Below are 26,996 nucleotides of genomic sequence, written 5' to 3' on the forward strand. Positions count from 1 at the left end.
AGTGCCAGCACACCCAGCTGCACCCCCGGCTGTCCGGAGTGTGCGGGCATGGAGGGCACTGGGAGCAGGACTGGTTCCAGACCATCCCTAACGAGCCACATGACACAGCGCATGGCGTGGTTTCTATTTTAGGCCACTTTGCCATCTAAAGCTGGACTCTGGGCTAAGTTTAGGAGGAGTTCCCTGTGGTCAAGGCGGAGAGCCGAGACCCTTCGGAGCAGAGATCAGTGACGGCTGGTTGTGTCTGTGTCACCCCGCGGGCTGGGAAGCGCCCGGTTCCAGGAGTTTCAGCGCGGTGTAAATGTGACTGATGTAACCTGCTCTTATTATCGGTTGTGCTCGTATGACTTGACAGGAATTGCCCTCTTCCTGCGCTGTCCGACTGTAATGCACAGACATCTCCCTGGAGAGCAAGGAGAAGTCCCAGCCGAGGGAAGCGGTGAGAGGGCTGTGAGGGTCGCCGGCTGTGACAGGTCCCTGTTCCCGCAGAACCCCTTCCCCTGCCCGTGACACTGGATGGGGCAGGGCAGCTAAGTTAAAAACGCCTCCTTCAAAAAGGTGATTTATTGAACCAGCTGGTTTTCCTTCAAAGGAAGAACAGCTGGAGGCTCCTTCCCCTCCAAAGACAACCCGCTGACAGTAACTACGCCCAGCCCCGCGGCTGCAGCCGGTCCGGACGGCGGGTGGGCGTTTGGAGCTAAACCCGCCTGTTTGGTCACTGCAGCACGGCCCGAGCCCGGCTCCCGCCCTCGGACCCGGACCCGGACTCGGTTCCGCCCCTCGGATCCACAGCCAGACCCAGCCCCGGTCCCGCCCCTCGGATCCACAGCCGGACCGGGAGCCGGACGCTCGCGCCGCCGGGGCGGAGCCGCACCGAGCCCCGCCCAGCCCGGTAGTTCCGCTCGGGGCCGGAAGCAGCGCTCGGCCACGGAAGCGTCGTGGGGCCGGCGGGACGCGTGTGCCGGTACCGGGGTTCTGGTGCCGTGCGGGGCCGGCGGGACGCGTGTGCCGGTACCGGGGTTCTGGTGCCGTGCGGGGCCGGCGGGACGCGTGTGCCGGTACCGGGGTTCTGGTGCCGTGCGGGGCCGGCGGGACGCGTGTGCCGGTACCGGGGTTCTGGTGCCGTGCGGGGCCGGCGGGACGCGTGTGCCGGTACCGGGGCTCGGGCGGCTGTGGCGGGGCTGGGTTGGGGTGAGCGGCAGCGGCTGTGTCGGAGCTCGGGAGCCGTGGCAGCAGCTGGGCAGGGCCCGGTGCGACAGGGACCGGACAGGGAACGTGGCCGGGGGGGCGGCGGGAGCGGCAGGGCCCGGGGTAACCGGCGGTGTTGGGTTAACTGAGCGTGTCTAGCCATGGGGTAGGGCCAGGGTGACGGAGCTGGGGGTGCTCACCTGGAGAGAAGGCTCCAGGGACACCTCGGAGCCCCTTCCTAAAGTGCCTAAAGGGGTTCCAGCAGAGCTGGAGAGGGACTGGGGACAAGGCATGGAGGGACAGGACACAGGGAATGGCTTCCCAGTGCCAGAGGGCAGGGCTGGATGGGATATTGGGAAGGAATTGTTCCCTGGGAGGGTGGGCAGGCCCTGGCACAGGGTGCCCAGAGCAGCTGGGGCTGCCCCTGGATCCCTGGCAGTGCCCAAGGCCAGGCTGGACATTGGGGCTTGGAGCAGCCTGGGACAGTGGGAGGTGTTCCTGCCCAGGACAGGGTGTGGGATGAGCTTTGAGGTCCCTTCCAACCCAAACCATTCCATGAGTCCATGCTGCAGCATTCCCTGTGCCAGCTGTGCTGCGGTGGGTGCCTCATCCTCAGCAGTGTCACCTCACCCTGGATGTCCTCAGGAATGTGCACCTCAGTGGAAAGTGCAGGGCAGGGATCGTTTCTGGCACTGGGAAAATAAGTTTCCCTGGAAAAACCTGGGAAAATAAGTTTCCCGGGTTCATCATGTTCTTTGGCTCTTCCACTGTACCTGAAATCACAGGGCACAAGAGATTATTCGTGGGCTTGTGGTTTAGACCAAAGTTCTTTCCAGGGGAAAAGCTTATGAGAGTCAGGAATCAGGAATGATTCTCTGTTGAGCTTATCCCATGCTCAGCTTTATTCTCTTCTCTAGCTGAATAAGCTTTTGGGCAGAGGTTCTGTCTCTTACAGGATGTTTTTGACTTGGACTGGAGATTTTGATGCCTTCCAGGCTTGAAATGAGACACTTGGCATGTTTTTCTGCATTATAAACACGCATTTCTGTGTGCAGTTTTCAGAATGACTCTAGAAATTTTAAGAGCCAAATTAAATATATGATGAAACTGAACTGAAAGCCACTTTGGCTTATTCTGCTGAAAAGTTTTGGTGGCTTCTTTTTTTTTTTTTCAAATAAATTGTTTATCATAAAATAATAGTTGTTCTTGTCAACCTTCTAAATTTTAAACTCCCCTGGAAAGACAGAATTATTTTTAGTTTTCTGAGCTGTGGATATTGCTGTTGCTCTGCTGTATCTTTTTTATTTGAGCTCTAAAATGTTAGATGACAGAATTTCTGCCTAAATCCATAGGCAACAAATTTATGGGATGAAAAATGTTATTTTTTCACTTGCTGTCTAAACCATGACCCCACTCCTGAGTCAGAGTTGTTCAGCTGTAGAGACACTGCTCTTGTTTTAATTGTTATTCAGCCCAGGCAATGTGACTGCAATTAAACTTGCATCTGAGGAGATGTGTGACCTTCTTAATGAGAACATAACTTTTTAGTACCATTTTGCAGAACTCAAAACCCCATAATCCCCTAAAGAATTTAAAAGCTCTGTTAACATGCAACTTCTATTTTTTGTTAGTCTGAACTTTTTTAACAGCACTCATTCTTTCTACTGAGTAACTCTAATATTTGACTTCCAGTTAATTTCAGAAAGTTAATTGAAACATTTCTGTGCCCACAAATGCAGTTGAAGATGAAGCTGTGGTTTTGTGAGCACGTGGGAATTGGCAGGAGCAGGGAAGGCTTTTGTAGGCTCAGCCTGTGTCCCTTGTCTGGCTGAGTGCTGGGAGATTCTGCACACAGGCACCAAAAATACTCTTTGAAAGCACAGACAAGGCTGTGTTTGGGGTTGTCCCTGTAGTTTGTGCTGTCAGGAGAGACACTGAAAGTGTTGAAAGAGGCTGCAAAGGCCAGAGTTCAGCACAGCTCTTCAGAAACGCGATTTAAATATCTAATTTCCATATTAAACAGTGTCCCCACATGCGTTTTGTTGTCCTGGAAGACATCTGTGGCCTTTCAGTAAGGAACAGGGATAAAAGTTCAGCACCACATTCCACATTTCCTCTGCGACATGTGCAGGTGGCTCCTGGGTGTTCCCTCAGGATTTGGCATTTTGGTGGGGTATAAATTGCTGGGTATAAATTGCTTGGCATAAATGCATTCCCAGCCAGTGTGTGTGTATTACAGCAGGGCTGCAGCCTCTTTTGTTCTGCTTTTGCCTGAGCGACCTTGTAAAGTGCATCCTGTGCTGCTTTTGTTTGCTGAGGACAGGAACAAGCCACCAGGATGCCAGCATTGCCTCTGGATGAGCTCCAGCTGACAGAAAGGGATCCCAAGACAGGGAAGCTGAGAACTTTACCAGCACTGGTGAGCTCTGTTTTTCCTGAAAGCCAAACAGACCTTTAGTAAATAATTGTCTTATAGTGAGGCTTGGTCTGGGATATGTGACAGGAATGGCTGGAGCTGTGTGAGGGAGGTTTAGGTGAATATCAGGGAAAGGCTTTTCCCCTAGAGGGTGCTGGGCACTGCCCAGGCTCCCCAGGGAATGGGCACGGCCCCGAGGCTGCCAGAGCTCCAGGAGCGTTTGGCCAGCGCTGCCAGGGATGCCCAGGGTGGGGTTGTTGGGGTGTCTGGGCAGGGCCAGGAGCTGGGCTGGATGATCCCTGTGGGTCCCTTCCAACTCAGCATATTCTGTGATTCTGTGAAATCTGTTCAGTCTGCTGTTAGAGAAGGTTTTTGTAATGCATTCAGACAGTTGAGGTTTTGTTTACCCGCCGTAAAAAAAAACCCAAAACACAAGAACCAAACTTACTCTGTTCAACATCAGGAGTAAACTGTGTTTTCCCAGCACATCTCCCTCTCTGGAGTCTATAATCTCTGCTGCAGTGGAGAGATGCTCCAAGAGGGAGGTTTTGAAAGCTCTGCCTCAAGTTTAGCTCAGAGCTGTGGCACTGGGATCAGTCCCTTGTGCCTTCAGCTTGATGAAACCAGAAAATTCAACCCATAGAAACCCTTTTCTCCCAGAAATAAGGCCTGGAGAGAGCCTTCTGGATGTGTTGCAGGAGTGGGGCTGTCAATGCTGCTCATTCCTGAGGAGCTTTACCCTGAGCACACGTGTGGGATGAGGCAGAGCCCAAACCTGCTGCTCATTGGCATTCTTGTTTTAGGGTGGAGATATTTGGGCAAAGCCTGTTCAGTAAAGGGTAGTGAAGTGCTTCTTTCTGTCTTTGATGGTCGTGTCAGTTTGAGTTCATGGAATATTGTGCAGGAACTAGTTCAGAGGAAAAATAGAGAGTTCAAAGGCATGCCAGGAAGCTCCTGCTCTTTGTTTTAAAGGTGTGGGAGGATTGCTTTGTCAGGCTTTGGTTAAGAGAAAGCAAGGAGCAACATCTGCCAAATTATCAAGGTCTGAAAATGTTGCTCATAAAGAAAGATACAAACTCACTGCTTTGAAAGGGTAGAAAATGGGAGGTCACCAGGGAACAGAATGTTCCTGTCATCAGGACTGTAGTGACAGGACAAGGAGTAGTTGGTTCAAACCAAAATTTAGGTTAGATATTGGGAAGGAATTGTTCCCTGGGAGGGTGGGCAGGCCCTGGCACAGGGTGCCCAGAGAAGCTGTGGCTGCCCCTGGATCCCTGGCAGTGTCCAAGGCCAGGCTGGACACTGGGGCTTGGAGCAGCCTGGGACAGTGGAAGGTGTCCCTGCCCATGGCAAGGGTGGCACTGGATGGGCTTCAAGGTCCCTTCCCACCCAAATCATTCTGTGATTCTATAATGCCAAGTTGTAATAAAAAGTGACTTTGTGTTTCCTGGAATTCAGTGAGCAGATGGTAACTGGGCATTCCTGTCACTTGCTCTGGAGTTTTAACACAGTGAATTTTGGCTTTCTGCAGCACCCAGAAATTAAAGCAGATCGGTCGTTCGTGCTGTACAAACCCCCTCCTGCCATCAGAGACCCTGCTCTGGTGGAGGAATTCCTGGAGCGAGCAAAATTCATTGCAGATGACCTGAACTGGCTTCTGGCTTTGCCTCATGACAAATTCTGGTGCCAGGTAATCATTGTTTTTTATCTGGAGATACAACACAAATATCTAGGTGCTTGTAAAAGCCATGAGCTTTACATCATTTTCATAAAGATTTGTTTATGCTTATTATGTCACTCAGGAAACATTTTAATTTCCATTACTGCCCCTTAGAATGCAAAGAAAGTATTTCCCTGAGGATTTTCCACTGTGGAATTTAAGAGTTTGCTTGTAGTTGATGGATGTGGGAGTCCTTTTAATATGCCTGAGTGTTTTAGATTGCTTTAAATTTAACTGGGCTGCTCGTGAGCATAACCTATGAAGGTGTGACATTCCCTCCTTCCCATTTTCCTGTCTTTGCCTGTGCCAGGTGATATTTGATGAGACCCTGCAGAAGTGTTTGGATTCCTACCTGCGCTCTGCCCCTCGCAAGTTCGACGCGCTGTGGGATTGCCACCCAGAGGTGAATGAGCTGCAGAAATGCCTCCATCGGAGTGTCTTCCTCACTTTCCTCAGGATGTCCACCCACAAGGAGTCCAAAGTAAATATTCCTATGCCTTGCAGGTGCTCCAGGCTGTGTGACTTAGGGAAAAAGAGAATTAGAGAAATGAATCCTTTTTGCTCCTTGCACGACATTCCTCTCCCTCATGATTTTATCAGTTGGATTCTCCATGTGGAGATAACACTCAGGGCTGAAGTATCTGAACTATGCAGTGATTCCTTGGTTGATTGCCTGGATCTCCTCCCTGAGGAACAGCAGGTTATCCCTGTGTGGTGGTTGGATATGTCATGGTAAGAGGAGAGAGAGCACGTTGGCCTTTGTGTGGCCACATGGGACAGGCTCTTCAGGCCACCACTTCCTGAGCGTTCACTCCCTCAGGGCCACGTGGTGCCACAAAATTCCTGCTAATGCTTGCCTCTCCTTGAACTTGTCCCAAGTTTTGGACACACTGAAATTTCTGTAAATTACTGTTATCTTGGCATCATCAGGCATTCAGCCTGGAGAGGGCTCCAGGGAGACCTCGGAGCCCCTTCCAGGGCCTAAAGGGGTTCCAGGAGAGCTGGAGAGGGACTGGGGACAAGGCATGGAGGGACAGGACACAGGGAATGGTTTCCCACTGCCAGAGGGCAGGGATGGATGGGATCTTGGGAAGGAATTGTTCCCTGGGAAGGTGGGGAGGCCCTGGCAGAGGCTGCCCAGAGCAGCTGTGGCTGCCCCTGGATCCCTGGCAGTGCCCAAGGCCAGGCTGGACACTGGGGCTTGGAGCAGCCTGGGACAGTGGGAGGTGTCCCTGCCCAAGGCAGGGAGGGGGACTGGATGGGCTTCAAGGTCCCTTCCAACCCAAACCATTCTGGGATTCTATAATTAAGAGCCATACTCAGCACTAATTGTGTGAGTGCAACTTCCATCTGGAGCTGTGGAATTTTCACCCAGCCTTTGGGCAGGATGAGTGAGGCACCTTGTGTTTTAGCAATTACTCCCTTGAGCTCCTCATTGGTTCATGCTGTGTCAGGGCTGTGTTGATTCTCTTGCTTATCACGTTCAGGATGTTTTGAGGGAAAGGTCTGGGAGTGGAGGACTGGGACAGGAGCAGGTTGAAGGAATGCTGGAGCCTGCAGCTGGCACCAGTTCAGCAGAAGTACCCGACACCTCTGTGGTGTCTTTCATTGCAGGATCTGATTAAACCTCACCGCTCCAAGAGGCAGGCGAGCATGTGAAGCCATTTTATAGTTGAGTGATTTGCAGGGAATGAATAGTCTGTTGTCATGCAGGAGTAAGCAGGAGTTCTGGAAAGGGAACCTGGCCAGCACTGAGCCCCATCCCTTTGCTTCAGCAGGGAGAATGTGCCCAGCCTTTCACTGGGATTGAAAACATTTGCTGTCACAGGCAAACGGGGCTTTCAAAAATCCAAAATCACATTTCAGCTGCCTGTTTCTCAGGCAAATTCAATGGAATTTTCTCATCTAGAATTTTGTAAGAAATTCCTTCAGTGTGAAGAGTTTTTGGCACAGTGTTCAGCAGTTAGGGTGTAGAGCTGCAGTTCTGGGGTTTCTCCCTGCTCGTCCCTGGATCTGTGGTCTCTGGAGCTCTCCCAGGGTATGAGAACCTCAGGCTGTCCCTGTGTCTGGTTACTTATTCCTGCTCCTGGGCTGAGCTGTTCTGGTGCCAGGCTGGGAACTGGGGACTTGTGGGGAGATTTTTCTGTTAAACTTTTAGGTAGATTAATTCACCTCCTGGTGAATGGATCAGTGGGGTGCTTGGTGTGGCAGGGACAGGAGTGTGGGAATAGATGGCTCCACAGAAGCTGTTCCAAGTAGAGTTGCTGCCTTCTATGAAATAAATTCCTTAATACACCTTTGAGAGGTGTTTTTGTAGGTGTCATTATAATGCTGGAGTTACTGCAGAGCAAGATATGGATTATCCTTCAAACTTTTTTTTTTTTTTTTTTGGTAGGATCATTTTATCACTCCATCTGTCTTTGGAAAAATTATTTACAATAACTTCCTGTTCGACATCCCCAAGATTCTGGATCTCTGTGTCCTTTTTGGGAAAGGAAATGGCCTCCTGCTCCAGAAGATGATTGGTCAGTAAAAGCCAAGGAACAACTTGCTACATTTAGGCTTTTGCTTGTATGACAAGTGACTTAGTGGGGTTTATACCAGTGGAACTGCTTTGAAAATTAATTGTTGTAGCAAGTAAGATCTGTCATTTCTAGATCACATTGGGCTTTTCTTTCCCCGTGTGCACTTTGTGCTAAGGAAAGCTTCGTGTCCTGCTTTGCTGCCCTGAGCTGGGCTTATGTTGTTAGACATAAACCCAGGCTCAGTTGTTTTCCGTGCCAATTAAATGTGTCCCTTATAAGAGGAGTGTGGGGGCTCTGTAAAATCCTGGTAGAGATGGGAAAGGGGGAGGAGGGTTGGGAGATGGGGCACAGTCCAGCTGGGAGTGCTGTTGTTCCCAGAGCTGGGAGCCGAGTGAGACATTCGGTGTGAGGTAATCGCTGCTCTGGGAAGTGGGAGAACCTGAAACTTCAGTGCAGACATTGATGTATCCAGAGCTTGCAAACCACAAACACTTCAGAGCCTTGCTCAAGCTGTGCTTATCCCTGGATTTCTGTGTCTGTACACACACTCTTAGTGGTGAGTACACAGGGAGGGGCGTTCCAGCCATGGATGCTGAGGAGTGAAGATGCAGCATATTGATTTAGCTTCTCTATTTATCCTGTGCTCCCTTCACAATCCTGTGATCTTTAACATCACCTGAGTGGAAGAGTATCTAGCCTTGGATTAAGTGAGCTCTTCCTGAATTCTAACCCACTTTGTCTGCAGCTCATGGGATGAAGCTTTTCTGTTTCTTTGGTTTTCGTTTGTTTTCTTTTTGGTTTTCTGTTTTTGTCTCATTTCCAAGTTCACTGACATGAGAAGTGTTGGAGATCATGTGATGCAGACAGCTTTGCAGCCAGAAAATCTTAGATAAACCTTTGCATTTTTAATCTTTTTATCCTTTTTCAGTAGCTTCTACTCTAAATTCCTCTGTTGAGCCTCAGAGGTGGAAAGCAGTCATGGCAAGATAGATACTTCCCTTTCAGATGTGAAGCTTAGATTATCTGGGTCTTAAAATATTCCAAAAAAATGACCTAAGTAATAAAACCTCCTTTGAATTACACTCTGGAGTGCCACACAAATCATGCTGCATGCAGGTGACCAAGGATTTGCTCACCAGATTATTTCATTATGTCGTGACAGTAATGGCATGAGCAGTTCTGGTGTGTATTTCATAACTTCATAAACTTGAGATTCTTCTCAGGGTATAAATTTTTCTGAAACTTGTCTCATAACTCTTACCTGAGTTCTGTCCTTGCTGGAGAACTCCTAATTTTCATCATCTGAATTCCCAAGAAAATAGGAGCCTCGGTGCTTAGTTGGTGAGGATTTATGGTGTGGCATTACTCAGTGGAGTATTTTGTAAAGATGATAGAGTCCTAGTAATATAATAGCAGGTGTTACCAAAGCCTCATTACCTTTAAGAAATATTCTGCACATCTCCTGGTGTGTGCTGAACTGTTATCAGTAATTAAAAGTCAACTCCAGTTGTCAAATAAAGGAACTGGGGATGTTCAGTGATAGTATTTGCATTATTCATTGATTCAGCCCCTGGAGCATGAATCATCTGACATCTCGTTTGCTCTCCTCTCGTGAGCATATTCCCATTGCTGGATCTCCAGTGGCACTGGAGAGCTGATGGATCAGCTTTTTGGGAGCAGGGCCTGTGCATGAGCTGAGGAGTGAGGGTGGGCTGTGTCCCACTCAGTGAGTAGGTGTGTCTGGGGGGTGTCAGGAATAACACAAGTACAGTGTAACAAGTACCATTTTCTGGTGCAAATTTGCTTGTTGGCATCAATATCTGAACTGATGGAAATGCTCTCCTTCCCCTTTTCAGGAAATATCTTCACTCAGCAGCCCAGTTACTTCAGTGACCTTGATGAAACTCTGCCCACTGTCCTCCAGGTACTGCCTTCCTGCTGGGACTTCATCTGGAAAGGTGCCATAGCTTGGGGAGAGGAAAGGGAGCATTGTAGGCAGGCAGAATGTAATTCATGAAGTCATGGAATATCCTGAGTTGGAAGGGACCCACAAGGATCATCGAGTTCAACCCCTGGCCCTGCACAGGCACCCCAACAAATCCCACTCATTGTCCAAACACTCCTTGAGCTCTGACCAGTCTCTGGGGGAAGAACTTTCCTAATATCCAGCCTAAACCTCCCCTGACTTAGTTCTTGCCCCCTTTCCCTAGTTTATGTTAATGTGTGTCAGGGAGGTTTTGAACCTTTATCTAAAATTAATACTTGAGGACTCTTCTCTCCCACCTTCCTTCAGCTTCTGGCCTTCTCTGCAGTGTCCCTCTGCTGGCTCCTGTCTGTTAACACTGCCCTGTTCTCCTGATTTAGGTGTTCAACAATATTTTGCACAAGTGTGGTTTGCAATCTGAAGGAGCCTCTGCTGAGCCCCAGAAACTGGAAGAGAAAGTCAGTGTGACTCCAGGGAACATGCCCCTCCAGGTGGGACTGAACTCTCTGTACTCCTGCACACTGAACAGACCACCCAAGGTCATTCTGTTCCCAAAATCTCCTCCAGCTCGTGGTTCTGGGCCATTGTTGCACTCTTTGTCCTGGGACATGGTGATAAAACCTTTCCACCATGAGCTGATCCATTTCAACCATATCCTTTGTAATGTGGATAGTTTCAAACCTGGCAACTTTTTTGCTTAAGCAGCTTATAAATAATGTAGCAGAATATCTCACAGAAGTCTCCACCTAACCCTGGCAGTGATAAGAGCTGTTTTGTTTTTTTCTTCAGAAATGAGTGTTTTAACAACAATGTAATTTAACTGCAGTTAATTAAGAGGGGTTTTACATGCTGAGGGCTGTACAAAGACAGTGAACATGGTCCTCTACAAAACCTTAGTCATTCCCTTTGTGTGGGGAAACAAACTATCAGTTCAGACTATCATTTAGTGTGTCATTCCATTTGTTTCAGCTGCCTTGGAAATGCAGCTTGCACTGGACCAGACTGCTGAAAACATCCCTTTGATTCCCATGTTTCTGCTATGCAGTGCTTCATGGAAAAGTGCTGCATGGGGAAGAATTCCATATGTGGAGGGTGTATTGAGGGCAAAGCCACTGTCCAGAGCAGGATCTGATGAGGATTCTTATAATCACACAGGATCTTTAATGAAAGCAAACAGTTGGGATTGCATTAGAGATCTTTAAAGGATAGGAGTTCTAGGAGAGGCATTGTGTCTACCCCCAGACCTGTAAGAGGTTTATGGTTGATACAGACTCTGTGCAGTCAGGAGAAGGCCTGGCCCAATATTCTGTGTCCCTGTTGGGGAGTTACACTGTGTTCCTGGGAAAACTTGCCTGGCTCTTCCCTCAGTAGGACTCTTTCCCTTTCAGGAGCTGAAGGACATTGTGCTGTATTTATGTGACACCTGCACAACTCTCTGGGCCTTTCTTGATGTCTTTCCCTTGGCTTGCCAGACCTTCCAAAAACACGAGTTTTGTTACAGGTATGTCTTGGAGTGCAAACAGAGCTCGTCCTGGCCATGTAAAAATACAGAATGTGCTGCTGTGTCCTGTCCCATTGTTCAATGAGGAGACAGATTTCATGCACAGGCTGCTGGGTTCTCTCTGACAGGAATGCAGCATAATAAATACATGGATATAGGGATGTGTAGATTTTCTGTTCTATGTATGTCATCTAGGAGTGATCCTAAGGCCAGGCATCCATGACAATTTCAAAAATCAGCTGAACCATGCTTGGTGTGCTCTGGGAAGGGTGGAGAAGGATGAGTTATGGACAAAAAGAGCTTCCTGCTGTAGGACCCAAAGCAAGGGAAGCAGAAAGTATTTCAGAGAAATAGTTCTTCAAGGTCTGAAGATAAATGTCTTTGATGTTATGCCCAAGTTTTATGCTAGAGAATATTAGTGGGGTTTGACAAAAGCTTTGTGGCTGGGAGAGGGTGACAAGGCATGAGAGGAAACAGCCTTAAGCTGTGCCAGGGGAGGTTCAGGTTGGATATTGGGAACATTTCTTCATGGAAAGGACTTTCCAGCCCTGGCACAGCTGCCCAGGGCAGTGCTGGAGTCTCCCATCCCTGGGGGGATTTAACAGCCCCGTGGATGTGGCACTTGGGGACAGGGGTCAGTGGTGGCCCTGGCAGTCCTGGGGAATGGTTGGACTCGATGTTCTCAGGGGGCCTTTCCAACCTGAAGGATTCTGTGAGTCTGTTGGCTCTTTGCAGGCTGCAGATCTGTGTTGGGGCTGTTTCTGGGTTGGGCAGATGGTTCTGAGCAGCACCAGGATGCTTTTGAAATGCATTTCTTTCCTACCTCTTCAAAGACCTCTCTGTGATTTTGTTAGAGTGCTGCTCTTTGTCTGTGGTGTGTTTGCTTGTGTTCTGGGGGGAAAATACCAAAATGAGGTGATGCTCATGAGTACTGCTGGTGAGGAGGGTTTAATGAAATCAGACATTTGTTCTGCCTTTTAGCAAATGATTTTTGGAACCTTAGCTGACAGGTACAGGTTTGTTCCCCCTTTGTACAGATTAGCTTCGTTTTATGAACTGGCAATTCCTGAGCTGGAATCTGCAATCAAGAAGAGGCATTATGAAGATAACAGGTGAGAATTCCTGCAAAGGCTTGCCTTGGATTTTCAGTGAGATTTCCCAGGGCTTAGTTAAAAATTCACTTCATGCTGCTTTACCCATCCCTGCAGAGCCTGGCTGTTTTGTGCTGCTTCAAAGAGCTCTGAAGAGATGACTTCTGTAATTCCAAATTTTGCTGGGCAGTGGGGTGACTAATCATTTTTAGTGCTGTGCAAGAAGGAATTTGATGGGAGGTGCATTCAAATTGTAACAAAGTGTGAGAACATGAATGATATCTCTGTGAAGCTCAGTCTCACTGTAAGGCACAGGCTGTGCTGCTACAATGGGGGTCTTATGTGTGGAGCTGCCAGGACAATTGGGATTGAAACCAGCTTTATTTGGAGCATGGATTTTCTTTAATGACCATGAGATGAGTCCAATATCTGGTCTTTGCAGCAAGGAAATGATTCTGCTAAGGAAATTCTTCTTCCAGAGGGTTAACTCTGGCATAAAGGTGTGCTACAGATTCTTGTGCTGACACCAACAGTGTCTTTTGCTCTCTCTGAAGTGTTTTTGCTGATTTGTGGAGGAGGATTTCACACTCCAGAAAGAAGATGATAGAAGTTTTTCACACCCTAATAAACCAAGTGTGTCTGCAGCCCATCCTAGAAAGCAGGTATTGGCACTTGGCTCTGTGCTACTCGCCAGTTACGTGGTTGCTGTGTGGGAGAAACTGTTTCTCATTTACAAATTTACTGGAGAAAACGAACAGAAACTGCTTTTTGTGTTGGGATTGTAGCCAAAGACTTGGCTAAGGTCAAATTCTGTTGTCCTGTGTATCAGAAATGTTCCAGATGGAGCTGTTTGGTCCAGAATCTCTGCAGTGAGCTGTGGTCCAACAAGCTTTCTGACCACAGCATGTGGTTCATGCAAACTTCCCTCATGTGTAACACCTTGAGACCTAATTGTGACCTTCCAGGACCTGGAGAGGCCAACAAGACAGATGGAGAGAGACTGTGTACAAGGGCTTGGAGTGACAGAACAAGGGGGAATGGCTTCCCACAGACAGAGGGCAGGGTTAGATGGGATATTGGAAAGGAATTGCTCCCTGGGAGGGTGGGTGAAGCCCTGGCACAGGGTGCCCAGAGGAGCTGGGCATCCCTGGCAGTGTCCAAGGCCAGGTTGGACAGGGCTTGGAGCAGCCTGGGATAGTGGGAGGTGTCCCTGCCCATGGCAGGGGGTGGCACTGGATTGTCTTAAGGTCCCTTCCCACCTAAAGGTGCCTTGGAGAGAGGTTTGGAGTCTCCTCAGCACCCAGGGGTTTGGGCACTGAGGCTGCAATGGGAGTTTGCTTGGCAGGTGTTCTTGCACAGGTGAGCACAAACTTTCTGGAGGGTTCAGAGATGTAATCCCAAGACATCATAAAGGCACAGTTACAAAAGCTCTACATGTCCTTTTTGCAAGTCTAAAGCATCAAACTATTTGTAAAGTCTCTCTGAAGACTTGTAATTCTGAGTGTGATACAGCTTTAGATCTAACTGCTGGAATCTTTGCTGAAGCCTTAAAAACCACTTGTTTCCATTTGACTCTTTGCTCCTGTGAAAGCCAAAAAGTGGCCTGAAATCTGTTTTCAAATGGGGCTTTCCCTTGGTGTGTTAATGTGAGTCGTTTGGCTGGTGGGGCAGAACATAGGCAGACTTATCTCTGAGTGTTCACTCTGCTGCTTTTCCTGCAGCTGTGAGAATATTCAGCCATTTATTGAGGAATTTCTGCAGATCTTCACCTCGGTGCTTCAGGAAAGGAGGTGAGTCTGACTGGCAAGAGGCCCGAGGGGGGTCTTGGCTCCTTCCTCTGCCATTCTTCACAGCAGAATTGCCTGAGGCAGCATTACGAGGCATTTGGGAGTCAGAAATCGTTGTAAGTAGTTAGGAGAAGTGCAGGGAGAGGATTTCAGCCTGCAGCACAGACCCTGGCACTGAGAAATGCTGTTCTTCACTCCCTTTAATTCAGCTCCTCAAAGAAGAGAAGAGCAATTTAGCCATTAGCTCCCTTGACAAGTTAGCCTGTTATGACTGATCTGTGCTTTCCAGCTGGGCTGACCAGACCAGAAAAATATTAAACACTCATGCTGGAGATGCAAAGGAAGTGGCAGAAGTGGGAATTCCATCTTGTCCTCCTGCCCATGCTGGCATTCTGAGCACGTTCACGTGGTAAAGCAGATTTTCTCTGTAATGCAGCACTGGGTTCCAGCCCTCACACCTGAGGAGTGTTGCTGTGGTGTAGTGGGACCAAAATCAGGCATGGCTGCAATCCAGCATTGGGTGAGAGGTTCTCTGTTCCTACCTGAGCACTGAGGCAGTCAGGGAAGCACAGCAGTGATAATTAATTGAGCTCAACTGATTAAACTTGCTCCTGTGTTTTCAGATTTCTCCGTGACTACGACGAGCTGTTCCCAGTTGAGGATGATGTGAGCCTGCTCCAGCAGGCATCCTCTGCACTGTATCCTTTGCTCCCACCTTGGGCTCTGCACACCTGCCTGCTCTTGGATTCCTTCACACCAGTGACATTTCTGCCTCTGGTTAAGCTGCATGACTGGCAAGGAGTACTGGAAAGTTTTCCCTTAATAGAAAAGAAGGGAGATGGGGGAGTTGTTGCCCAGAGAAGCTGTGGCTGCCCCATCCCTGGCAGTGTCCAAGGCCAGGCTGGACAGGACTTGGAGCAACCTGGTTTAATGGAAGGTGTCCTTGCCCATGGCAGGGGGGTGGGATGAGATGAGCTTTAAGGTCCCTTCCCACCCAAACCATTCCATGGTTCTGTGAGTGTTGATGTAGGCACAAGTTTGGAAGTCGCTGACAATCCCATAGTTGGGTGATCCTTGAACACGTGCATCCAGGAATGTCCTTAATGCCATGCTCTTAGAGATGAGACCAGGACAGCCTATATCCTCCAAGCAGTGGAAAGTGCCTGGGAAGGGGTAGACAGGAAAAAAGGACAAGCTGGTAAAGATCCAGCAGCATCCAACGGAGCTTCAGCGATAGTGGAGAGCACCCCTGAGGATGGAGAGGATCTGGGGGCTGCCTGTGCCCTGGAGGATGAGGTGGGTACAGCTCTGTGGTGCTCTGCTCTTCCTGGGGGCTCTGCTCCTCTAGGCCTTCTTTTTTCTGTGAGGACAGGCTTGATTTGCTCAGTTTTGGGGACAACATGAGATTCGGTGTCATTTCTGACCTTTGCTGGATCTCCATGCAGCCTTGGGAAATGAGAACTGAAGCTACACCGGAATCCTGAGTTATCTCTGAGCAAATTGCTTCCAACTCCCATGGCTTGGGTTTTCCCTTGCTGGGGATTATTCAAATACTCTGCTTCATCCCTGCAGTTCATGTGCATATTTTTGAAATGCAGAGTTCGCCTATTATTTGAGGAAGGGATTCTCCAGCGTGTCCTTGCTGCCTCAGGGACTGGCAAAAGTAGCTGTGTGCCCAAATCTGTGTTGGAAACCTTGTGTAGTTTAAACATCTGGTTTCTCTTTTGGCTCCACTCTTGGACTGCTGTGTTTAAACTCTGACAACCCAGAGTGCTGCTTTCCCCTGTATTTCTGTGCACGCTGCCTGCCCTCAGCTCTGTCCCTCCCCAGTACCCACCAGTTGTGTTCGGTGTCCGCAGTGTGCCGGCGCTGCGGCCGCGCCCGTCGCCCGCGTGTCTGGCGTGGAGCTGGACTCGCTCATCTCCCAAGTGAAGGATCTGCTGCCAGACCTTGGTGAGGGATTCATCCTGGCCTGCCTGGAGGAGTATGGATATGACACAGAGCAAGTGATCAACAACATCCTGGAAGATAAGCTGGTGCCATACTTGGATAAGCTGGACCGAAGGATGCAAAGGTGTGGGACAACCTCTGGTTGTTTCTGTCTCGCTTAATTGTTCTCACTGAAGCCTCAACACTTGTAGAGCTCTAAGAATTTGCATTTTTGGGGTAGAGAGTTGCAGTGAGAGCTTCTCATTGTCACCTGTCACCAGTCTTCTGCCCTCATCGTGTCCCTGCAGAGGAGTGGGACCTTCACTGTTCAGTGTTGGAGTAGAGCAGGTGCTGGGTTGTGTTTTGTGACAGGGGACAAAACCATTTGTACATGAAATGCTCAAATAGAATTGGAATAGAGTAGAATGCTGGGTAATAGAATATGTTGCCTTCAAAAGTTATTTTGCTGCAGTTTGGTGTCACAGGTGTGAAAATCCCAGCTGTCCTGCAGAAAAGGGCATCTTCAGAGGCACCAATTCAGCTGGAGTTCAACCCATAGGGTCAAATATGGTTATTTAACAGGCTGCTGTTTTGTGAGTGAAGTTAGGCCAGAGAGAGGTTGGAACTGGCAATTCAGCTCCATTTTTGTGTTCCTTCTGACAAACTTGCCAGGTTTGTCCCGCTTCCCTGGGTTGGACAAGGGATGGAGGGTTTATAGCTGGTGGTAGGATTGAGTTGTTGGAGTTTGCCTGCAGCTGTGAGTGTGTGTTTGTGCTGCACCAGCAGTTCCTGACAGAGCATCAGGATGTGAATGTGCTGTTTGTTCACATTTCATGGAGTTATGGGCAGGCTGTCTCACTGTTGCATTACAGGAAAGCATCTTTATCGGAAAAATGATGTAAAAGATCTTAGTTTTGCAACAATCTTTGTGTTCCTGCAGTCAGATCTGCTGACTTTGGCACAACTGGTGCAGGATGGGCTTTAGGAAGGATTGTTTTTTCTGCAAAGCCAGCAGTTCCCCAAGATAGAGCTGTTTTGGTTTTTTTTTCCCAGCCTTTTGCATCTTGAAACAAAGCTGCTGGTTCGATAGGAAATGTCGAATTCTGACCCCTGCTGATTTATAGGGGAGCACAGCAGCATTTGCAGCTGCCCAGCTGAGCTGCCTGCACCACCAAAATGAATGTCAGAAGTACAGTCTTTTGACTTATAAGTGGAACAAACATAAACCTGGAACCCTGAGAAAGATTTAACAAGGGAGATAAATATCTTGAAATCAGCAGCAACAAATTATTGGAATTTTTTTCCAGCGTGTAATTCATCACACTTAGTGTTTGTCTTCCCTGAGTCACTGTGTTGAGACCAGGCAGTCTGTTGAATACTCTGTTGTGCTGCATGGTTTGATAGACTCTGAAATGAACAGAAGAATTTTCTCATGGCTTTCTGTGGGTTGCTTTAGCTTCCCCTCACATCCAAGCTTTGGGAAGTGCAGTGCTGTGCTCGTGCCAGAGCATGGCTGTGCAGCGAAGGGGTTGTGCCCTGTGACCCAGCCAGCACCTCTTGGCATGCTCAGGATTGCTTTGGGACTAATAAAGGAGAAGCCAAGGGCTTAGGGAAGGGACAGGATTTGTCTTCCTCACTTCAGTTTTGTTTTTATTCTCTCTCCTTGTTGTTTTTTAACAGACAGCTGAAGCCAGACCCTACCCCTCTGGTCAGCTCTCGCTATAACGTTTTCCAGAATGATGAGTTTGATGTTTTCAGTAGGGATGCAGTGGATGTGTCTCGGATCCAGAAAGGCAAGAGGTGAGTGTTGGCACCCAGTCATTAACTCTGCCTGTCAGGAGGAACAAACACCTGGGAACCTGCACATTTATCTCTCCTACAAACCTCCTGCAGGAGTGTTTTGGCAGGGGGGAAGGCTTATCAAAAATGTTTCCCACCTGTTTGTCTGGGAAAGTAAAATGAAATATGATGAGGGGGTTGGTTTTGCTTAGTGTTTTTCCTAATTGGCTTTCCTGTGTCTGCTGCTGGAGATTGCTCTGCCAAGCTCATTTGTAATGTCAGGCTCTTGCTCCTTGGGCTTAATGTTAAACTCGCACTGAACAACAAACCTTGAAAAGCACCATTCCTGAGCCTGGGATTGTGACTCAGAGCTGAGAATAAATAATGATTTGGTTTAGAGCCAAGGGAAGATTCAATATCCATCTACTTCAACATCTGATAACATTCAGTGCCTTAGACTACTTCTGTTGTTCCTGCTGCTGTAAAGCTTCCTGCAGAAGGGCACTTGGACTCGTGGAGTAGTTTGGGTTGGAAGGGACCTTTAAAGGTCATTTAAGCAATCTCCCTGCAATGAGCAGGGATCCTCCTGCTGTGAGCAGGGATTTCTACAAAACCCCACCAGCTTTCACTTTGCTTTCTGCCTGGTTGGGTGCGTGGTGTTGGCTCCCACTGATGTCAACTCTATAATGTGGTTCCCTTGTTCCAGATTCTTTTAAAACAGATCACAGCATCATGGACTGGTTTGGGTTGGAAGGAACCTTAAAGCTCATCTCGTTCACCCCCTGCCATGGGCAGGGACACCTTCCACTGGACTTCAAACACCTCCTCTAACCAGCCAAGTGTGATCTTAGTGTTGGGATCTATTTACACAGCAGATAACTAAAAGTCTGTCTGGAGCTGGAGCCACATGACCTAAGAGCTCCCAGTGAAGGTTTTGGTTGCAAAGTTGCATCAAACTCTAGGAGAAAACCACTTTTGTCCCCAAGTCCAGTGGCCCAGCTCCTCAGAGCAGTGCCACGGTGCTGATCTTGTCTTGGCTGGGCAAGAAAGGAATTTCTTTTCTCTCTGGCCAAGGCAATGACTTTTGTTGTGTCCACAGCTGAGAATTCACAGACAGAACCTTTCTCCTCATGGTGGTGCCTTGCTCTGTGAGACAGGTGCATTGTACAGATGTGCAGGGTTATCCCTGGTTCCCAGAGCCTTGCTGGTTATCCCTGACTCCCAGAGCCTTGCACAGACGTGCTGGGTTATCCCTGATTTCCAAAGCTTTGTACAGGTGTGCAGGGTTATCCCTGGTTCCCAGAACCTTGCTGGTTATCCCTGACTCCCAGAGCCTTGCACAGATGTGCTGGGTTATCCCTGGTTCCCAGAACCTTGCTGCAGCAGCTGGTCAAGGCCAGAGAGCACCGAGTCCAGCACAGAGCATCCAGTGGCTGGAATACCCTGCTCGGAGCTCCCTCTGCAGATCGCTTGGAGAGCTCTGGAAGCTGTAAATCATCCCTGAGCTGGGCTCTGGGATCTGCTTCCATGGCACTGCCCTCCAGCTGTGCCTTCTCTCCAGCGGAACCATCACTCCTGGAGAAGTTCTCCTCTCTCCTGCTGTAGTTATGTGACCTCTTGGGATTATCCTCTTGCTGCTGCTTTTCCTGGTGTCCTTTGCCTCCCTTCATTTCAGAGCATTTGGGAAAACTCTGCAGGACTCCAGACTTATTAGTTGTGGTTTGAGTAGTTTAAAGCCTGGAGATCAGCAGTGCCTGAAGATGACCATATCCAACTGAATCCAAGGAAAAGCTGCAGTAACTTGTCTCCAGGATTTAACATCCAGCAATCCATAAATATGAAGTTTCCTTTCAGTGCTGAAAGTGTCACTTCCTCAGAAGATTTTCCACCAGCAAGAAGCCTGATGGTTCACCCCAGTGTTGGGGTAACAGGGCTCTCCAAGCTTAGTCTGAGATCTGCTTTGGATTTGAATTGTATCAAATATTTAATTTTTTTTCACCTTCTAAATGCCTTTTGCTCATCAAATTCTCTTGTGTTCAGGGTGCTGTTGCTAAGCCTGGTGTCACCATAGTGCCTAAAGAACCAGAGCAGGTTGTTCTGGCCACTCTCAGCATCAGCAGTTTGGGGCAGGGACTGTCCTGGAGAAAGACAAATCCAGCCAGGATGAGGAGGGAATCAAACATGAGGAAGTGAATGTGCTACCACAGACTCTGCTGATCCTGAAAAGTGATGACATTTGTCTGTGCCTGCCCAGCCCTCATTGTCAGCTGAATCTGTCTCCTGAAGCCAGAGCATGTCCTGAGCTCCATGGGACTAGAGGAGCTATCCCACTGTTTTTCCTGGGATTGGTGCCCAGACCATCTCAGGCAGCTCCTCTGCAGTCATCAGACCAGCTCGACAGGAAGCAATTACCAAGTGCTTGGTTCAGCCTCAGCTGAATTCCCACAGAAGGTGTTATCCCAGGGATCCCGGGATGGGTGAACTCACCACGTGCTTGGGAGGGCATTGAGCAGCTGAATGCAGGCAGTGAGTCATGGGAGAGAGGAAACCACCTCCAGCTGTAAACTTCCTTTGTTTTGAAATTCCCAATGAAAATCGGGCTGCTGGATCACATCTCCTTCCTGAGTGGCTGCCACTGCCTTGGACAGGTCCTTTCTCTGATAATATCCATGGAGCTGGGTCCTCCCGGACTCTGGGGGCTGCAGGTTGTCCTGGGAATTGCTGGACAGTGGAATCCCCTGATGCTTTGCTGTAAATATGTACTTGGCTGGTCTGGAAAATGGGACTTCAGAGCTTATGCTTGTGCAGCTTGAGACACTCAGCAGCTCCTTTTTAATCCCTCTGTTTCTTGGTCTTCCCTTCTTTAAAATGACTATAATTTACCTGCCTTCTGAATTTAAAAAACAAGCCCCTGCAGTGCTCTGAGAGGTTGAATCACAATCACTCTCTACTGTTTTGTTCTTTGCCTTGGTGCTTGTGTTTATTTGCATCCTCACCTGCTGCACTGGTTATTTCTTGGCTCTCCCCATCTAAATTTGTCCTTTTCCCATCACATTTGTGCTCCATTCACATTGGCCAAGGAACAGAATTGCATTTGGCTTCCTGTGAAAGCTTCCTCTCTGTCTCAAGTGATGGTGGTGGTCTCCAATTCCTGCTCCTTTTTAGTGGCCAAACAGCCCTGGTACAAATGACCCCCCTGGCTCACTCCATCCAGCTCTGAGGCCCAGCACAGGAAGGACCTGGAGCTGCTGGAGTGAGAGCAGAGGAAGCACCAAGGTGATCAGAGGGATGGAGCAGCTCTGCTGTGAGGAAAAGCTGAGAGAGCTGGTGTTGAAAAGTCTGGGGAAGAGAAGGCTCTGGGATGACCTGATTGTGGCCTTCCAGGACCTGAAGGGGCTGACAAGAAAGATGGAAGGGAGACCATTTACAAGGGCTTGGAGTGCCAGGACAAGAGGGAATGGCTTCCCACTGCCAGAGGGCAGGGCTGGATGGGATATTGGGAAGGAATTGTTCCCTGGGAGGGTGGGGAGGCCCTGGCACAGGGTGCCCAGAGAAGCTGGGGCTGCCCCTGGATCCCTGGCAGTGTCCAAGGCCAGGCTGGACATTGGGGCTTGGAGCAGCCTGGGACAGTGGGAGGTGTGAGGGTGGAACTGGATGAGCTTTAAGGTCCCTCCCCACCCAAACCATTCCATGATCCTATAAACAAACCAGCGGGGCAGTAGGTATGGTGAGGAGTGCGTGTGGAATCAGGGATGAGACTTGCATCGCTTCACTTTCCACTGACTAACAGGAGCAAAAGCAGCTTCTAGGGAAGGTTTTGACCCTCTGCCTTTTCCCCCCCCCTCTTCCCGGGCAGGAGGGAGAAGGACACGACCCGGAGCTTGGTGAATGACAAGCGGCTGGTGACGGAGCAGCGGGAGCGCTACAGCCAGTACAGCGTGGTGGTGGAGGAGCTGCCGCTGGAGCCGGGAGCAGCCCAGCCCTACGAGGACTACGAGGACGAGTACGACGACACCTACGACGGGAACCAAGTGGGCGCTAACGATGCTGACTCGGATGACGAGCTCATCTCCAGGAGGTGAATGCTGAGGGGAGGGGGAGGGAGCTTCGGGAGAATCACCGCGGGATTCTCTGCCTCCCACAAACGCTGCTTTGGATTCTGTTCTTCCACGAGAGCTTCAAAGCAGCCCTTTCTCCGATTTCACTGCGGTGTGCAAGGAGGGAGGTTTGGGTCTCCCTTCTCCCGTGGGTGGGGAATGTTGCCATGGCATGTGCCCAGGATGTTCTCCAGCTTCCACTCGGCAATTGCCTCAATTAATCAGCAAATCCAAGGGGGAAATTTCCCAGTGTGTTCCAACTTGTATTCAGCAGTGCTTCTCCCTAGCGAAACTACCCTGCAGCAGGGACAAATGGCTTGGCAAATCAGTGGAGCTGGGCAGCCTAAAATGGCTGGTTAGCAAAGGAAAACTTCAACATTTGGGAAATTTTACAGCCAGACTTTTCCCTGCCGATCCCCTCTGAGTGCTGACAGCTGGAATTGAGTCCTTGATGGGCTGCACAGCACTCTGCACCATGACTGACAGCTGCACACAATGAGCTTTTGGAAAGCAAAGGGTTAGTGGGGATGGAGGCTGGAGAATATTTATTTTAGAAAACGTGGTTTAAAAGCTGCTTTAACATTTCTGAAAGTGGCCTTTTGAATTCTGATGTATTATTAAGTTGTCACCATTCCTAACCTCAAACCAAATTGGAGCTTTGAGGTTCTTTTGTCCCTTTTTTCCCCCCTCCTAAAGCACTGAGAAGCTTCAATCTAAATCTTATCTGTGTTTTGCCTGTAAGACTGTGGCACCCAGGTATTTTCCCCTCTCTCAGGTCTCACTGCCCCTAGAAACAATTAGTGGATGTCACTGCTGAAAACTGGATCTGTTGGTTTGAAATAACAAAGGCTTTTCTGGTTTTACATTCCATGGCAGTGGAATGGTCTGAATTCCAATGGAATTTAAACACAGACACATATTTATGTTAAAGAAGAGTTATAGGCATGTGGTAAATTCTGCCTCCATCCCCAGGCCCTTCACCCTGCATGTCCAGGGTGATTCATAAAGCCTGATTAATTTCTCCAGGGATTTCCCCCTGCAGGAAATGGGCACAGCAATGGAACTGGGACTCCCTGGATAGCCCTGACCAGTCAGAGGCTTTGGAGCCCAGCACTGGCTGAGCATTAATGTTTCTGTCCAAGTTTGTCTTGTACAACAGATGCTCCCTGGCTGCTGAGCTAAAGCCTAGCAGAGGATCCTCCTTAATATTGCCTTGTGGCTGTGTCTGGATGCCCATTTCCCAAAGGAAGCAGTTGCTTCTGTGGAGAAATTCCTTGTGAGGTTTCAGGGTTGTTTTCTTTAACTATTATTATTTTTTTTATTATTATTAATTTCAGAGACAACTTCATAGTGAACATTCCCCAGTGAAGAGCTTGTGTTTGCTAATTGCCCATAGGAATGTGGTATTAACTCCTGGGTCTCCTGGCTTTTTCTTCAGGAAAATAAAGTCCATGAAATCTGCAGATTCTCATTTTTAAAGATGTAATGCCAACCAAAAAGGATATGCTGTTCAGAGAAACGTTTGAGGCTGTGCTCTTTTCTTTTCTAACTTTTTTTGTCTTAATTCCCAGGCCATTCACAATTCCTCAGGTCCTGAGACCCAAAGGACAGGAGGAAGGACAGGAGACAGAGGAAGAGGATGAAGAAGAGGAGGAGGAAGCTGAAAAGGAAAGAACAAAGGTGACATTTAGCTGGAGTTGCATTAAGATTTACCATATTTCTTCCCTGCTTCACCTGCAGGTGATGTGGAGCAGATTTCCTGTTTCAGAGAGGGAATCTTTGAGCAGCAGCAGGGACTGAGCTGCTGTTCAGTGGCTGCTGGGCTGTGACATGTCCCCAGGGACAGCTCTCCACTGCCTCCTGGCCTAACTGTGCTGGAGCAGTGACACTTCCTCTGTGGGGAGCTTTAATCTGCTTTATCCCAGAGACAGACAGTGCCAGCAGAGCACTCTGTTTCCATGGAAGTACTGGGAGTAGCCACAGTGGGGGAAGGTTTTGAGGCAGGTTTTGTGCTGGGTGTTGTGTTTAGAGTCCCTGACACCAATCCTGCTGGTCCAGAGGTAATGAACCAGGAATTGACTCTGTTCCCAACAGAATCCCCTCCTCTCCAGGCTTCTGCATGGTGCTGATGAGTTTCCTGACCTGTTCCCTTGCTTCCTTGCAGGACCACTTTGTGCAGGACCCGGCTGTCCTGCGGGAGAGGGCTGAAGCCAGGCGCCAGGCATTCCTTGCCAGGAAGGGGTAAGTGAGGATCTCCCTCTGGCTCTGCAGCTGGCAGCTGTTTTGCTGCTGACTGGAATTGTTGAGGGTGTTCCTGCTCCTTGACATTCCCATGTTTCAGGGTCCTGCCACAGTGGGGTGAACTTCCTCACCCACCCTTCACTGCTGGTTGTTTTATCCCATTGAATGGGAATGTCATGGAATCATGGAGTGGTTTGGGTGGGAAGGGACCTTGATGACCATCTTGTTCCACCTCCTGCTGTGGGCAGGGACACCTTCCACTAGCCCAGGCTGCTCCAAGCCCCATCCAGCCTGGCCTTGGGCACTGCCAGGGATCCAGGGGCAGCCACAGCTGCTCTGGGCACCCTATGCCAGGGCCTCTGCAGCCTCCCAGGGAACAATTCCTTCCCAATACCCAATCTAAATCTCCCCTTTTTTCAAAGCCATTCCCCCTTGTCCTGTCACTCCAAGCAGCAGAGCCCTGTGCAAGACAGGATCTTGGAGAGTACAACTTCCAGATCTCCAACAGCTCCCACAGGGATTTTGGGACAGTTTGGTAGCTGTTTGCAGCTGATGGGCTCAATGTGTGGAAGGACACAGTCGTGGTGTGGCTGATGCTGCTCCTGGGCTGCTGTGGGAGCCCTGGGATGAGCCGAGGCCCAAGGGCTGAACCCCTCACCCGCTGGTGTTTGTGGGGATCTGGGATTTTATCCCCAGGAGTGCAGTGTGATGTCCTTTTTTTGTGTCCCTCAGGCACAAGCACGACAGCTCTGCCGTTGTTGGGAATGCCAAGGGCCACGGGCAGAACCGGGAGACGGTGCAGGAGCGGAGGAAGAAGGAAGCAAACAAAAGCACAAGAGCCAACCACAACCGCCGGGCCATGGCCGACAGGAAGCGCAGCAAGGGCATGATCCCTTCCTGAGCAACTCCCGGGCCAGGGGCTGCACCATCCCCAGGCCCCTGCCCAGGAGGAGGCTCTGTTTCCTCAGCATTCCCTTTGCTCAGGGGATGGATGTTGTGTGCAATACCCGGCACCTCAGCTCACACGGATCTGCATTCCCTGTGGGAGTGCTGCCCTGACTGTGTGTGCCAGTGGCTGCACCCAATACATGGGACAGGCTGCAGCAGCCATTCCTGCCCTTTTGTACTATTTATAGTTCACAGAGTTTTATTTTCATACTGGCTCCTTGCGCCCTCCCTGCCCACCCTGGAGTGAGCAGCTCTGAGAGCACAGCTTCCATGGAAATGCCTTATCCTGAACTTGAGTTATAGATGGTCCCAAGCTGGAAGGGACCCACAGGGATCATCCAGCCCAGCTCCTGGCCCTGCCCAGACACCCCAACAACCCCACCCTGGGCATCCCTGGCAGCGCTGGCCAAACGCTCCTGGAGCTCTGGCAGCCTCGGGGCCGTGCCCATTCCCTGGGGAGCCTGGGCAGTGCCCAGCAGCCTCTGGGGGAAGAACCTTTCCCTGATGTCCACCTAAACCTCCTGACACAGCTCCATGCTGGCAGGGAAAGGCTCAGGCTGTTCCCACTGCTGACAGACCCACAGGGGTTCAGGTGAGTAAGACCTCATGGATTTCTATCCCTTGAGTGAGGCCTGTGAAAACAGAAGGTACAAATAAAAGATGTAGATGTTTTAGTTGGTTTTTTAGGCTCTTACAGTCAGTGTTGATGAACTTCCCTGGTGTATCCAATTAGGCTTTCTTGGGTTAATTTACTGGTTAATGTGCCCTGAGTGCCATCTCCCCACCACACTGTGTTTTCTAGCACTGCAGCAGTGCCTGTGGCTGTCACCCCCACAGTGAGAAAATCAGCAGTGGGTTGTGCTCCAGGGCAGTCCCAGTGCTGCAGGAGCAGTGGGGTGCTGGTAAAGTCCACAGGCTTGTACCTTGGTGCCTGGTGGTGTGCAGAGGGCAGGGATGTGATTGCAGCTGCTGTGAGGCTGTTTGCAGAGAAGCAGAAATGCAGCAGAACAGCCACTGCCACGAAATGAGGGCAAGTCCTGAGTGCTCTGAGGAGGAGATTTTTCTTTGCCTATCAGTGCTGCCCAAACCTCCCAATGACAGACATAGAAAAAGGAATTACATTTACCAGTATCCCTAAATACTGTATCCAGGGAAATCCCCTGCTGGGATAAGGCTGCTCTCCTGCAGCTCCTGCTCTCTGCACTGATGGCTTCAGCTCCTCCCTGCTGCCCACTGCAGTGCTGTCCCCTCATCCTGTATTCAGCTTTGGTTCTTGCTGCTCAGAGCCTGCAACTCTCTCTGAGCTGCTCAGCCTGATGTGGAACAGCAGCAGAGCACAGGGGGCTGGCACTCACTCAGATGGGATTGTCCTAGGAAAGCTTAAACCTTCCTCTTAACCATCTCCGTAAAGCCCAGCTGGGACTGGGACAGCTGGAGTTGGGTTTGGCTCCAAAAACACAAGCACAAGTGTTTAAGTGCTCGTTGTGTTCTCAGAGTAAATGCTTTACCCCCCTGGCACTCGTTTGCAAACCCAACAAAGCTGCTGTGAGCACTGGCTCTAACGGGCTCTGCCTCAGCCATTGCTGAAATTCCTCCTGTTACTGAAAAAGGATCGAGGAGGGAGGGATGGGGCTGCTGGGCTGGGAAAGTGGGAAGAGGAGTCACTCAGCCAGATCTCCCTCCAGCCACCTGAGAGCCGAGGAATTAACTGAGTCATTACCCCAGGCAGTGCCCAGAGTTCCCTTCCCATGTAGAAAGAAGTGTTTGACAGGGTCAGGCAAGGCTGGGCT

General features: G+C 49.6%; 1 protein-coding gene across 2 annotated transcripts; it reads left to right on the forward strand.

Moving 5' to 3' along the window:
• The first annotated feature begins 892 nt into the window (after nucleotides 1-892).
• ASCC2 (activating signal cointegrator 1 complex subunit 2) lies at nucleotides 893-25,875 on the forward strand. 2 transcript variants are annotated; one of them, XM_069030878.1, is made up of 19 exons: nucleotides 893-964; nucleotides 3,512-3,607; nucleotides 5,136-5,294; nucleotides 5,635-5,805; nucleotides 7,720-7,849; nucleotides 9,706-9,773; nucleotides 10,214-10,324; nucleotides 11,222-11,334; nucleotides 12,372-12,446; nucleotides 12,980-13,087; nucleotides 14,147-14,215; nucleotides 14,836-14,910; nucleotides 15,331-15,508; nucleotides 16,072-16,286; nucleotides 17,822-17,941; nucleotides 21,777-21,998; nucleotides 23,589-23,697; nucleotides 24,182-24,258; nucleotides 24,991-25,875. In XM_069030878.1, the coding sequence occupies exons 2-19, from the start codon at nucleotides 3,527-3,529 to the stop codon at nucleotides 25,157-25,159; spliced, it is 2,250 nt and encodes a 749-aa protein (XP_068886979.1). In that variant the 5' UTR covers nucleotides 893-964; nucleotides 3,512-3,526; the 3' UTR covers nucleotides 25,160-25,875. The 2 variants fall into 2 exon arrangements, with proteins under 2 accessions (XP_068886979.1, XP_068886978.1); XM_069030877.1 differs by lacking the exon at nucleotides 893-964 and adding an exon at nucleotides 994-1,152.
• Nucleotides 25,876-26,996: the final 1,121 nt, after the last annotated feature.

The sequence above is a fragment of the Aphelocoma coerulescens genome, chromosome 15 (assembly GCF_041296385.1).
Source record: "Aphelocoma coerulescens isolate FSJ_1873_10779 chromosome 15, UR_Acoe_1.0, whole genome shotgun sequence".
NCBI lineage: Eukaryota > Metazoa > Chordata > Aves > Passeriformes > Corvidae > Aphelocoma > Aphelocoma coerulescens.